This window comes from Heliangelus exortis, chromosome 3 (assembly GCF_036169615.1).
Source record: "Heliangelus exortis chromosome 3, bHelExo1.hap1, whole genome shotgun sequence".
Taxonomy (NCBI): Eukaryota; Metazoa; Chordata; class Aves; order Apodiformes; family Trochilidae; genus Heliangelus; species Heliangelus exortis.
The window spans coordinates 41,964,195-41,979,298 of NC_092424.1; the positions used below are offsets into that span (position 1 = coordinate 41,964,195).

The 15,104-nt window shown below is 42.3% G+C and overlaps 1 protein-coding gene across 9 annotated transcripts in view; it reads left to right on the forward strand.

The window, feature by feature from the left end:
• Positions 1 to 1,238: 1,238 nt before the first annotated feature.
• Positions 1,239 to 15,104, forward strand: part of USP34 (ubiquitin specific peptidase 34) — a 127,192-nt gene continuing 113,326 nt past the window's right edge. For all 9 annotated transcript variants that reach the window (XM_071740316.1, XM_071740319.1, XM_071740318.1 and 6 more), the window contains exon 1: positions 1,239 to 1,379. In XM_071740316.1, coding sequence (XP_071596417.1) covers positions 1,337 to 1,379 — 43 coding nt within the window. In that variant the 5' untranslated portion in view covers positions 1,239 to 1,336. The remainder of the gene's footprint in view (positions 1,380 to 15,104) is intronic.

Below are 15,104 nucleotides of genomic sequence, written 5' to 3' on the forward strand. Positions count from 1 at the left end.
AAAAACGGGAGGGGGGGGGGAAGGAGAATAAGGAAAACGTATGAGGTAAAAATAATTATTTGCATAAAGCGCTACAGTAAAATTTCAAAGGTTATTTTGGGAAGCCTGGATGGGCAATGCCCACAAGATCCTGTCTCCGAGCCAGCTCCAGCCTCTCCTCAGACAGGGTGGGGAGGACGACGGGGACTGGGCGTGAAGAAGAGAGCCAACGACTCTCCGTTCCGCCAGCAGAAAACGCCAATAATTACCAAAAAGACGAAAGACTGGAAAACCCGCCTGGGAGAAGGAAGCTTCCCTGCCACGCAGCGCGGCCCTCAGGCGGCCGCCGGAGGTCGGCGCCCTGTGCTAAGCGCTCCCTTCAGGCCGGAGGTCCCACAGGGCCGCCGCTGCTCCCAGCCCGCCGCCGTGCTTCGGGAGGAGGACGGCTCCAGCTCAGGCAACGTATCAAACAATCATGGCGAAGAGGAAGTAACCGGGCAGCCCTCAAAACCACCCATAAGCCTCAGGAGTCCATCCTCTAGCTGCCCGGCAAGACACGAGAGCGGCGGAAATGCCAGGCAGGGGGGCAGCTCGGCTCCGGGCCACCTGAAGAGGGTAGTCAGGGAGGGATGGAGGGAGAGTCCTCCGGCGGCTGTCTCTCGCTTTAAGGACGAGAGGCTGCTCCTCAGTCCCTGTCACGGCGGCGTGAGCGCGTTATTGGAGACTCCCGCACCTCCCCCCCCGCCCCGCGGGAGGCGGGAAGAGGGCAGGGAAACGCGATTCCCGCCCTACCCCGGGCGCGCGCCGAGCTGCAACTGCTACCGCCGCCATTTTGCCTTCCCGGCCCCGGCTGCCAGCCCGCCCCCTTCCTCCTCCTCCCCTATCGCCAGCCCGCCGCTCGGCCCGGGGTAGGAAGGCGGGGCGAAAGGAAAGGGGAGGAGGGACTCGGCCACCTTCGCCTCCTGCCTGGTCGGAAACTGCCGAGCTGAGCCCGAGCGCCCTGTCCCCCCCCCTCGCTCCCGTCCCCTCCTCCTCCTTCCCCCTCAGCAAAATGGCGGCGCGTGGAGTCACTGGGAACCAGTGAGTGACTCGGCTTCTCCTCCCCGCCGCTACCGCCGCCGCCGCCACAGGCTCATTTGCATTGATCAGCCACCCCATCCCCCCCTTCCCCGGATCCCAGACCGGCCCCTGCCTCTCCCCCCTCCCCCCTCTTCCTATTCCTTCCCGCCCCCTCCTTCCCCTCCCCCCCCTGACTGACCCCCGCCCCGGCCCCCATCAATCATCAATCAGCAGCACCGAGTGGATCAATCAATGGTCGGGAGGAGGCGGCGGCGGCGGCTGCTGCTGTTAATGAACAATGTGTGAGAGCTGCGCCGAGCTGCTGGAGGTGTTAAATGAGAGTAAGTGCGGCCGCCCTCCCCCGCTACCCTCCCCCCCCCCCCCCCCCCCCCCCCATTCCCCCCAACACTCCTCGCCCCGGGCCGGGACCCCACGTACCTTCCTCTACATGGGCTGGGTTATAATCCCGCTTCCTCTCTTTCCTCACCCCCTCCTTCCCCCCCCCTCTTTCCTTGCCTTTCCCTACTCGCTGCCTGGCTCGGGCCTCCTGGGCGCGGGGTTACCTCTCTCTCTGTGCGGGGTGGCCATAGAGGGAGATCCTGCCCTGCTTTGCGGCTTCTTTCCTCCTTCCCTCCGCTTCCTATCGGAGCAGGGCGATTTGCGGCCTGGGGAAGGTGCGCCGAGGGGCTGTCCCCGCTGGGCCTTCCGCAGAGCCCCCCCCCCGCCTTTCCCCCTTTCCCGCCTGCCCCCCGGGTGTCTGCATGTGGGGCCGGGCGGGGACGTGACCCTGCTGTGGGTGTGAGGAGCTAGCTCCTCGCCGTCCATCCCCGGGAAGCCGCAGCGGGGCCTAGCAGGCTCCTCACTCGGCTGAGGAGGTGCCTGGGAGCTGCTCCGGTGGCTGCTGAGCAGCTGGAGGCCGGGCCTGGGTTGGGTCCCTTTTAAGCAGGAGACAAGGCGGCTCTGAGTGATCCTGCCTCCCCCCCTCCCCCTTTGCCTGTCCGCGGGGTGGTGTGCCGGTGGGGGAGAAGCGAAGGGATGCAGTGGAGATCGTTTTCGGGTACCTATTTTTCTGAAGCGATTGCTTAGCTGTGAGGGAACCGGCGCCTAAAGGAGCTCGGCTCGGCTGTGCGAGGGCCAGGCTGGCGAGGGTGGGGGGGAAGGAGCTCCCGGGTGTTTCGCTTCGGGGGTGGTCTCTTCCTTCCGTCCTTCCTTCCTTCCGAAGTTTCCTCCTCACAGGTGTTATCTGAACAGCCGGGGAGGGTCGGAGGGTTAATACAGGAGGTATTCCCCCCGGCACCGCTGAAATCAGATTGCATTTTGGGCACGAAACCCCCTTTAACCCTATCCAGCAGGCCTCGTCTATCCCTTGGAACCTGCTCTTCGTGGCAGCCAAGGTACCCTTCCCTGCTTCTCAGTAGCTTGTCTGTGCACTGCTTCATGAACAAAGGCTAAAAAACATGATTTCTAGAAGTGCTGAGGGATTTAACGAACTTACTGGTTGAAGTTTGTAATTAGCGGGAAGTTTAACTGTCTTAAATACTAAACATTTTTCCTGGTTGTACACTGTGGTCTGCTTTGAGGTGAATGGTGTTACAATAAAGTGAAGAGCAGAATGCTTCCTCGAAAGGACTGGAGTATAGATTTCTTTTTCTTAACTCTTGTGAGGCCCAATTGTACGTGGCACTTGTTCTTTCATAAGATCTGTAAGTAGATACTACGGTAGTTGAATGTTGGCTTCTTTCTTGCTAGGGAAATAGTACATTCAATGATGGCTAGTGTTTTATTTGAGAAGTAAAAATATATTTGTCAAACTAACTTTCAAGAGAGCCTGGGGGCTGGAATATATCAGATTAAAAGGTTAATCAGAAAAATGGTGGGTTGTTAAAATGGTTTGCCAAGTTGACTAAGCCTGTAATTCCAATATCTTGTTTTGAACAATCATGGTGATGTTTATTTAATTTAACATCTGTATCTTACCTTTCCCAGCTGGAGAGTTGGGGAATCATATTGGTATTATAGGCTGAATACTTATTTAAACAGTAGGTTCAAAATAAGACTAAACTATCAATGTTATACTGATGACAACTGTTTGTTGGCAGAGATAGCTTTGCTTGGTATTGATGGATTGATACATAATAATTGTTTAAATTTGATCAAGATAGGTGTGATCAAAGAGAAAAAAGTTGTACCTTTAAACTTGGTATTTCAAGAGATCTCTGAAATTCCAGTATGAATTAATGTAGTGTCTATTTTTAGAGCCATTTTAAGTTAATTTGGATTTAGGTAACTATGTATTCCTTCATAGATAAAGCAGTATCTTAAATCGCTTTAACATTTTTTTATATGACTAGAGTATGGACAATTTAATGGTTCTGTATAATTTAAGATATAGACTTGCTTTTATGAAAAAGAAGTTTGGCTTTTTTAGTCAAATTTATTAGGGAAATTATGCACCACTATTGCTGTATAGCTTTCAAAAATACTGGTTGGTCAAGTAACATTAGATTTTGTCTTCCAATCATAGAGACAAAGATACTTTAAACATAACTGGTTTGTGTGTGTGTTTGGATACTAGAGCAGATACACTGCCTTCTCATTCTATGAGTATGGGTTATAAGGGAGTTATACTTTTTGGTTTTTATAAACTCAAGTTGTGTTCTTTACATTTCTTAAGTAATTAAAGGTAATATACAAAAATAATGTCAAAACTTGGTTTTTAAAACACCACAGTGAAAATGGAAAGTGGTAGTAAAGAATGAGGTCATGCCCAAAATGTGTGAGCCAGAGACTGCCAGCAGTTTCCTTTTCTGCCCACCGAACATTTGGGATCGTCTCTTCACTAAAACTACTGAAACTGTTTTGAAAGAGGTCCAGGAAACATAATCTAGTTTGGTTTAGACATTTCTTGTTAAATGAAACATTTTACATGGGACACATACAGCCCTTTGTCTTCATTTACCCTAATGTTTACAAAATAATTATTTGGTATCAGTTGCATGACAAGTCACTTAAATAGTGAATTGACTAACTTTTAATGTATTGTTTTGAGAAGAACATGTGAGAAGCTCTGTTTTTTTTCAGAACTTACCAATTTATGGATGACAGAAGGATGGAATTCAACAATTGTGCAAACTTCCAGGCATATTGGCTCCACTGCAAACTCCTACAACATTAATCCAGACCCCATAGCAATATGCAGAGCTGGAGCTTATGTTTAGCAGTATGTGTTTTTTCCCCTCTTGCAGCAACTTTTTTTCCTGGCATTCAGTCCAAGTATCAAACCCAGTAAATACCCTGATCTTGAAGTTATTTTCTTAGAAGTATTACTAGTTTCAAGCTATGATTTGGTCCAGGAACTCAGTAAAACACAAATTCGCCTATAAAATGCCCAGATTTTGAAATTTTTTTTGTATTTGAGGACAATTTGTTGTTCAGAGTAAGCCATCGAATTTCTTGATGAGTGCTTCAGGTACGTTAGCATCACTCATGTTTTCCCAGGCAGGGGTTTAACAGCAGTAAAGTCTATAAAAAATCTAGTCTGATTTGTGAATTAATCTTCCACAACATAAACATTCTTAGTGGTCTTAGAAAGAAATGAAAACAAAAAAACCCACCCAATTGTTTATTTTTTATGATAAGAGCGCTTATTTACCAAGGACGTAGGAAGAAATTCTCATAGTGTTAATTGTAGAATCTCATTTAAATGTACACACATTCTATAGGAAAAATGGTTGGAGAACATTATATGCTTTTATGGTAATTTACAGCATTCTGTATCCTAAAGTAAACCCTGGTACACTGTACATTCTTTATTTTTTTTGGATGCTCATACTTGTCAATCTAGGAGGGCTTATATTGAGTTTCATTTGTTCTTTAGTAATATTTACATTACTGTGCTGTCCAGAGGCCCTCATCAGGATAGTTCTATTTTGCTAGGCACTGTGCAGATGTCTAGGTAGTCTTAACCTTGAAGTAAGCCAGAAAATACAGAAATGTAACATTAAACACTAATTTTTTTTTTATCTCAAGTCCTTTACAGCACATTTTTGCAGGTTGCTGTGTCATAGATGAAGCCACAGTAACATTTTCCATCTACATATAGAACCATACTCTTACTGGACACTTACGCAGGCTTCACTTGAAAGTATGAAGTAGGTGATGCTCCAATGATAAGTGTTTGTTGAGTGGAAGGTTGTCATTGCATGCCTGGGAGTGCCTCCTCTTAGCTTAAAGTGGAAATCTAGTTCTCAGACTGGTCCTTAGTCAGTTGTACTTAGAGTCCTGGCTGTGGCACATCCAGAGAGCTTGAATGGGCTTGGTTGCCTAAGAGGCTTCCTTTTGGGACCGCAACTGGTGTCAGTGTATGTTTACTTAACTCTCCATAGGTGGTTTTGGTTTAGATTTTGCTTGTTTTGTTTTGTGTAAAAGTAAGAAGAAAACAAAACAAAAACCAAATACGGAAAACCAGGTTTTACTATGAAGTGAGAGTTGTGGTGTTAGATGACTTTGGTAGGCATAGGTTATTCCCAGTTCTTGGTTTTCTTCTGAGCATTCTGCTTTACTTTCTTCAAGGATTGCCTCTTCAGTTTATTTTTTTTTTTCCTACCAACTCTGAAACCTTCTTAAGTCAATTCACATTGATTACAGCGACTTCTAGGTATTAGTGTACTACATAAGTTTGCAGGGTGTTTTTCTCATTGTTTCTCTTAAATCTTCAGTAAAACATTAAAAAATCCAATTAAACCAAAGACCCCACATTTTACCCAAGCAGAAGACATAGATGTTGACTAATATTGAAGTTCTGTCCATTATGCTTATCAGCTGGCCTGCAGAACTCCTGGTATGGTCAGGTCTATAAAAGCACTTGAGATACTGGAGTGTTTTACTTTTTGTATAGCTTCGGGATAGCCCTGAATTTGGATGCTGAAGATGCTTGATCTGACTTCTTGCCATGTAATTCTAGCACTTAGGTACAAATAGTAGCCTTAGAGGCTGAGTGAGGCTCTATTTACTTTGAATTAGATAAGAAATTGAAGTATTCCAAAACATTGCTGCGTTCAGCTTGCTCTTTGGGATTTTGAGAGGATGAATATTTTATACTGGGAATATTCATGTATTATTTTAGATACCAAGTGTATGTTATAATATTATTACAAATACTGCATAATTAACATCACTTGATCTGCAAGAACTGCTGTCACTTGTTCAGTGGTTGCCTGTAAGCCACAGTATTGATTATATGGCTGCCCCCAGTGTTTTGTGCAGGTCTCATGTTTCATTTAACTGTTTGACTGTTCCTCTTGTGTAAAACTAAAATGGTTGGTTTTGTTGCATGTTGCTTTTTTTCCTCCTCTTTCTTAAAAGATTGATGTTTTCTTCCCACTTAGGTATTTCCCTATTCAGAACCTCTGCAGAGACTCAGTGGGGGAGTTACTGGGGTAGTTGTCCAACTTTGTTACACTAACCTAAATCTTTGTTGTTTCCTGTTGGGACAAGAGGAAAAGAAGTTCAGTTGTTTATAAAGCATAAATTCAGTGATTTTTTTCATGTTTGCTTTTGTCTTGATCCTTTTTAGGGGACTAGAGGCCAGCATTACAGGAAAACTAATAGAACTTCATTGCCAAATTGCAATTATCGTGTACTGTGGTGCAATGCTACTCCAAATGAATCAGAGTTATCAGAGAAAAAAATGGGAAGAGGAACTAATTTTTAACTTCCTAAAGTGAAAGGGAAGGTGACACTTAGAAAAAGTAGTTGTAAGTAGTTGTTTGTAGCTGTAAAGCGGTTGAAGGAAGAACTGGGACTTTAACAACTAAAAGGCTTCTATTTTTAGAAAGATATTTAAGCTTTTGTTCTGTACAGTGATTTTGGTTCATGTTATTTGATGTGATCAAAAGTGATTTTGTCCTGAAACTTTTCCTGGTCAGGCTGCTGAAGACTGGTTTTTTTCTCATTGCTCAAGCCGCTTGGTCACTGATGCTGAAGATTTGTTACGTAAAACCCATTCTGCTGAGTTTTGTTGAGAGTTATGGACATGTATTTACAGAGATCCTTGTATGCAGGGATACCTTACAGCGGAGAAGTATTTGTTAGAATACCCTTAAAGCTTAAGAACGCCACAGAAGCGAACATCCTTATATTTTCCACCACATCTAATATTAAAGAAAATCATGCCTTTATTTACAATAGAGATTGTAAGAGGCCTGCACAGACTCACAGACACAGAGTTATGTTCCTGCTTAGTTATGGGAATAACTTCAGGGAAGGATTTTTTGAGTTTTGGGTGTTTTTTTAGGATACCTGAATCATGTATATTTTGAAGTCATCTTGTTCACTGTGTAGGAAGAAACCCTGCTGTTTGTTTTTTTTTGTTTTGTTTTCATGCCTTGTGGTTCTGCATGGCTTTTCCTCTATGAGGACAGTTTCCAAGTTAATGAAGTCCCAAACAATCCCTGAGGAATTTCCAAGATGTGTGTTAGGTTATCCTGGATGTCAGTTCTGGGCTAGCTGTTCTGAGTGTCCTTACATGATCAGCTGATGGGGCATGGTTGCTCATAGGACGTTTGGGTTGGCAGTGTCCTCTGGGGCTGGAGAGGCAGTACCTTGGAGAGCAGACACTGACCCTGGTTTCCTCTCCCTTCCTCAGGGTGGTTGCCTCAGCCTTTGGAAGACAGGGCTTTGTCTTGCAGGGCTTCAGAGGATTATGAGACTTGTCCTTTCTTTTGATTTGTAAATTCCTTTTTGCTTCTTTTTTCTTCCATGCTAAACAGTAAAATAAATCTCTTCATTGTTAATATCAACTTCTCACTTTGCGGCTTTTGGTTCCTTGCTACCTTGATTTCTCTGTGCCACTACAGTTTGCTGCTGTCTTCCAGTGTTTAAGTAACACAGAGTCAGAACAGCAGGCTTTGCTTCCCAGAATCATGTTCTGCAGACAAGTGATGAGCAGTCTGCAGTTTGGCATTTTACAGATTGGAAGGGGAAAGCAGTGTTTTACTTCCTGGTTCCTATTATTTCGTGTATTTTCTTCTTCGATTATTTAGTTTCATTTAAGTACTTGGTCGTATTCATACTCTGTCCTGCACCTTATCTTTGCTGCAACTCTTCTGTTAGCTTTCAAAGTTGTTGGTTTTCTGTGCTTGTGATTGTTTACATTTACCAGTTTCCATTCTGCTTACTTGTATGTTGTTCTGCTCTGTCCTTCACCCTGCTTTAATTCTACAGTTTTGCTTGATGTATAATTCTGTGTGTTCTTATTATTCTATTTCCTTTAACAGCCTTCCATAATAGATTTATTTTTCATTTCCAGTATTGTCTTGATGACTGTTCAGGTCTGATTCAGAAAAGATGAGAAATAACCACAGTCAAAAGTTGCCTGTGGGTGATGGCCATGCTACATTGGTGTCTTTGTACTTTGAACAAGTCTCATTAAGTCTCTCACTGTATGGGAGAGAGTTTCTTTGGGAGAGAAGGAGTATACATAGAATGGCTTTTATGATGTACTTACTTTTTCTTTTTTTTCCTTTTCTTTCTTGTTTTAGTGTAGCTCATCCTTTAGTTTTTCCAGCTTAGGTGGCTAATAAGTAAGAATTTCTGCAGGCTAAGCTATGCCTTTATAGTTGTCAGGGATAACCTAAAAAGTAATCTTACCATCTTCATGAGCAAGTGGCTCTGAACTCTGCGTATAGTAATAGCATTCTGCAATTAAATCTAGTTGTGGCCATTTGATTTCTGTTGTTTAAGCTTATGTTGTGGTAGTTTCTTTTTTCATTTTGTGTAACAAATGGGCAGTTTCTGGAATCCAATGTGTGAAGAGGTGAGAAGCAGTTCTTTTCAGTTTCTTCCTTTCCTTGTATGGGAATTGATTTGCAATCTGAATGCTAAACATGTACATAAAACTGCAAGATCTCTTTTTTTTTTTTTTTTCTAATGTGGTTAAAATACACAACTTATGTATGTTTTCACAAAGTTTTACTTTTGGGATTTTGCAGGTCTGACTTGTATGGTGAAAGGTTAACTTTTTGAGGGGATATAGTACAAATACATTTCATCTATTTTCAGATAATATTAGAAGAGAAAATAAGTGCCCCATTTATCTATACGTATTTGTATGTGTATGTATAGGACTCCTCTGGGAGATGTGTTGGTAGAGTAACTCGCTAAAGAAGTTGAAACATCAGAAGTCCTTGTGCAACAAAGCACCTTTGAATGCTAATCTTTATTTAGCTAATGTGTAGGTCTGCAAATAAGACTTCAAAAACATGTGACAATTGAGGCATCATGATGTCTAGATCATCATCCATGCAGATCATCTGTTCTTCTCGAGGAAGCAAGTGGAAAAAGCTTTTTTTCCCTGTTTTTAAACTAAACTGAAGAAGTCTTTGGTTCTTTGCACTGTTTTATTAACTGACTTCCATTTGCAAGTTTTCAGCCTTAAGTAATTGTGTACAGGAATAGGGAAAAGTTTAGGATGAAAACTAAAGTCAAGCAGAGCACTGCAGTCTTAAGTTAGCCAACAGGCTTAGTATGTACACTACTCTTCAGTAATGTATATTTTCCTTAATAGCTGAGAATGTGCTTCCACACCTGCTCTGCTAATGAGCAGGCAGGGATGATTTCTTCTAATTGATCTTTGGCAAGTTTGGCGAGTTCATGAAGAGCAACTGGTGGACTGGAGCTTTCTGCAAGCCCTGAAAAAGTTGGATGTTTTTTTTCGTTTCTTTGTTTTCTTCATCTAGCTATGGATGTACATAACATCTAATATCTTTTGTGTAAAACTAGTGCTCTCAAAACACAAATCATTCCCATAGAGTTATAAGAGTCGAAGTCACACTTTTTAAGCTTCAGGTATATTTTTCTTGAGAAGGTAGTTTGCTAGCCTCTTACATGTTCCTTTGTAAGATATCTTGTGTACAAGAACTGTACAAATTGCATGGTGTCAGTGTGCTTTGTGCTGTATTGTGCAACATTCATTGTTTTTAGCTCTGCTGTGCTTCTCTCATTTTGGGGGGATTTGTTAATTTTTATTGAGAGTTTAATTTCATTTTCAGGAAATGGTCAGTTGCCTGTTTATTAATATGTGATAAGGAATTCTTCCTTATTGAAGTTACTGTACAAACTCCTTTGTTTTCACCACTAATGAAATTATTTTTTAAGTGTACATGGTAGAGTGTGACTCAAAGCCAAGTATTTTTCAGTCCTGTTCTGCTGGCAGTCTCTTATCTTTTGCAGATCTAGTGATCAGTTTTCATTCTGGGCATCAATAAAACTGACAGTGCTTTCATGTATACACTTGATGCATGCCTGTAGAACCTATGAACAGTGCTGAAGGTAGACAACAGCATGTTTGAAGGTAGGACAACTCCAGAAAAGCTGTAGAAGGGTAAGAATGTCAAAATGGACTGAGGCATTTGGGAAATGGTCCGTCTGTAAGCTTACGTAGTACAGCTTATGTCATCCGTTTCAATCACTTGGTGTTTTTGTCAGGAGGTGTGTGGTGGACTTATATTTGAGACTAGTAGTCATCATTTGATCAAGACTCTGAAAAACTTTATTTTTCTTTCTTTTGTTTGGAGCTGTAATATAGACTGGGAAGCTCAGTAATTGTTTTCCTTGGTTTAAGGATCGTCAGTGCAGTAAATCCCTTGCTGCGTTGGCCAGTGTCTGGCTTCTTTCACAGTTAGGAATACACTATTGCTAATTTATGGTTGAAATAATTTGGCTTTTTGTTTCATAGAATGGATTAGGTTGGAAGGCACCTTAGAGATGATCTACTCCAACCTCTTTGTCAGGGGCAGGGATGCCTCTCAACTAGACAGGGTTGCTTAAAGCCTCATCTAATCTGGCCTTGAACACCTCCAGGAAGGGGGCATCCATTATCTCTCTGGGCAATCTGTTGCCACCCTCATTCTGAAGAACTTCTTTCTAAGCTCTAGCCTGAATCTGTTCTCCTTCAGTTTAAAAACATTTCCCTTTCTCCTGCTGATGGATGTTCTTATGAGAAGTCCTTCTCCAGCCTTCCTGTAGGGACCCTTCAGCTATGGGAAAACAGCTGTAAGGTTCCCTGGAGTCTTCTCTTCTTAAGGCTGAAAAACCCCAGCTCCCTCACCCTCTCCTTGTAGCAGAGGTGCTTCAGCCCCCAGATCATCTTTGTGGCACTCCTCTGGACAGATCTATGTCCTTCTTATGGTGGCGACACCAGAACTGGATGCATTAGTCAAGGTGGGGTCTCACAAGACCTCTACAAGAGTAAGGGGGGAGAATCACCTCTCTTGATCTGCTGGCCATGCTCCTCTGTATCCTAGGATCGAGCTGGCCTTCTGAGCTGCGTGAGTGCTCTGCCGGCTCATGTTGAGCTTCTTGACAATCAGCACCGCCAAGTCCTTCTCTTCAGGGGTTCTCTCAAGCCACTCTGTATTCAGCTTGGTGCCTGGGATTGGTTCAACTCAGATGCAGGACCTTACACTTGGACTAGTTGAACCTCATGCAGTTGACACTGGCCCATTTCTCAAGCCTGCTAAGGTCCCTCTTGATGGCATCCCTTCCCTCAGGTGGATCCTCTGCACCACACAGCTTGGTGTCGTTGGCAAACTTGCAGAGGGTGCAGTCAATGCCATTGTGTGTGTTCCTGACAAAGATGTTAAACAGCACTGGACCTAGAGCAGACCCCTGAGGAACTAAATTTCTCTGAGTTACCTTTTTTCTTAATATTTTTAAATACAATTTCTTATCACGAAGTATTTCAAAGCGTAAGTCTTGATGCTTCATCTGCTGATGTAATATTTAAAGAAGGTACAGTCTGATCAAATTGATCAGATTTGAGGTAAATTTTCATCACTAACTTGAAAACTCACCAAATCTTAACAGTGCCAGTTTGAATCTTTCCAACGTGAGTTGGCTTTATACACTGTGTTTAGCCATAGTTGCAGATATTGGTGCAAGTGCACTTGCTGATAATGTGACTTGCAAAATACTTGTTTATATCAAAAGGACATCTGTAAGTAGGGGGCTGCTTTCTGTTAGGGGGGCTGCTTGACATGAAACGTGTCTGCAGGTTTGGAGATACTTTTACAGCCAGTAGACATTACCCTTATCCTTCTCTTATTTCTTTCTATCTGCTAGCTTTCAGAAAAAAAGTCTTAATTATGGACTAGTCAATAGATTACTGAATAAACCATGTGTTTCAATGAATTGTTAAATTTAGTTTATTTAGTGTGACAGAGTTTGAGCCTATGTTTGAAAATTGAGAGGGTAATACAACTTTGCTGCTTGCATTTCTCCATATTTTATTTTCATTTTTTGAATGTGGGTTGCTTGTGTCTGTGTTCACGAAAATAAATAATGCTTTGGAGCTAAAATGCTCAAGAAGCTGCTCTTAGGCTTTCAGCGAAAAATTCCTGAAGCTCCATTTCATATAATGACCCATTGCCCGTTTATCTCTCTTATCTCCTTACTTAAGCAGGCTCAAATATGCTTCCTAAGAAGTAAATTAATCATATTATCTTCTCGCAGATTTTGTCCCTAAAACCTGGAGCATAATCATCAGGTGATTTTGTTATAAATCTATTGGTAACCTGTTGCTGCTTACTGTCTTCGGTGGCTCAGTCATGGGCTCTTGTGTTTCTTTTTCTGGCTGTGTGGAAAAAGCTGCTGTTATTTTCTGTAGCTGATTCACAGTGTGCCAAGTAGTACAGCTGAACTAATTTGCAGGGTTGTCTCCTGAAAATAGAATACTTCCTGGAATGCATGGTTTAATTTTTTGCATTCCTTGATACTTTTAATTGAGACTAATAGAAAACCTTTTTAGTCTTGGAACCTTGTTCATGCAATTAGATCTTTGGTCTACCTAACAAACTGATAAACTTTAATTTCTATGTTTTCATATTAAAGTAATATTTTTTTAAAAAGTTTAGCGCTATTTAAAGAAAAAACATTCAAGAGCAGAGTCACTCAAGTAGTGATATTAGTTTTGAAGTTACTTGCAGTCTTTCCCTTGAATAACATGTAAAGTACTCTAATTTAAGTAGAAGGTAAGGAGTTCTTCATCAGACCAGTAGTTTCTGCATTGACAGTGTCAACCATAGATGTAAAATTTACGTTGGGGTAATTAGCGATATGCTAGGAATTCCTGGGTTTATGCAGTGTTTGTCCAATTCTGCATAGATTCTTTGAGTAACTTGTAGTGGCCATTGTCAAAATATTATGATAAGCAGACTGACTTTGCATCTAGTATATGTTTTAGTGATGACAAGCAGACTTGATTGTATGGAAATAGTACTTTCCCTTCTCTGGAGGGGGGGGGGCTGCAATATCCTTGTATGCAAAAATCATGTTGTGATTGCGAAACCGTAACAGAACATCAGGTGGTACAGTGCAAAGATACCATAGATCATAGACACCTTCCATCTGACAAGGCTAACGCTAAACCAGAGCTGATAAACACTGCTGGACCCAGACTCACCCATGCTGCTGCTCCCCTCACTCATGGAAATGCAACATCCTGGACATAACACCATCCTTGAACATGCTTCGTGTGTTCCTGCTGTGCAGTGCTGGCATCAGTGAGCCCTTCCAGAAGCTGAGAGGTTGAAAATGACAATGAAGAGACTCCTGGAGGCTCATCTTGGGCCAGCAAAGCCAGTGCGATGTGCAGACTGGCCCATTTTTTTTTTTCCTTTCACAGCCGTATCACCCACAAGCTGATCTTAGATCAGCACCAGTGTTTGATCAAAACCACCATACCTGCATTGCACATTCTGCTCTCTGAATTTTTGATGGTAGTCATACTTTTCTGTGTCCATGCTGCTCCACATTGCCTGTGATACTGCTGCTTCTGTGACTGTCATAACCCACCCTGAATTGGGTATTTCACATTCCCATCTAGTCCAACTCAAATTTCTCCCACTAGATAGTACTGCATAGATTCAGGGTTTGTGCACTTCAAGCTGTGGTTAATATGTGGGTACCACGTGGGTTCATGGGCGTGATAACCAAGACTTTGCCTGAAATTGGTAGTAGTGCTGCTCCTGGACCTTAAGTGGCTAATGAAACAGCACAGTTATTTTGATTTAGAGTATAATTCATCTGAGTAGTTCTTGGTAGAACCAAATCCTGTGTTCTGTGGAAATTACCAGCCGATCATTGAGATTTGACTGCATTTAAAATAATTTTGTGTGGAACTGTTCTTCTTGGAAGCAGTTGCTGTGGCAGGTGAAAAGCATAAGATGGTCTTAATGAGAATAACTGTTGGCTTAGGTAGACAAATATGGCCATTCTAAAGGGGGCATTTTAACCCAAAGCAATCTTTACCTAGTATGCTGAAAACCTTCAAATGGCATTGCTTTTGAAAGATGACAGTTCTTATGCAGTTTTTTGGAGTCAACTTCTGTTTTGCTCTGGGCTCCATTAGAGTATTATAGTAAAAGGAAAATGGATGTTTGCTGGAGAAGATGAGGGAGATAGAATGGAAAGGGGAATGTAGAGATTTAAAGAGAGAGAACTCTGATGTTTGCAGGGAAACAGGGAGATAAAGATAGCAATTACCTACAACCAGCTGATTTGCCTTATTCTGGTGAAGTTGTATCTTAGAGATATTGTCCACCTGATGAACATGCCAAGGCTTGTGCTACTACCAATTGTGTAGCTATGCTATGTGTTGGAATACTGAATTAAAACTATTCAGGCCCTTCTGATCTCCTGGTCGCTATAAGGAGTTACGCAGGTGCTGAAGAACTCTCAGATTACTGATTTTTGGGAATAGTTGGGGGACCAGCTGTAATGACTTTTTCCTTACTCTTTTGAGTAGCTTATGTATTTTGATTCATAAGAACACAGTATAGTTTAGACTTGCAAGCTTTTGTCAGATTTATTGAAATTGCTTTTATGTTTAAAAGTTTGTCTGACATACATCAGTAACTTGATGACTGCTTTTCTAAGCAAATGAGACTTTGAAAGAGTTACTAGTTTCTGTCTTTAAGCTATTTTGTTGTCTCTAATATTTGCTTTGTAGTGTCTATATGCTTTGTTTGTAATCAGAAGCTTGCAAGAAAGAAAGAAAGAAATTTACC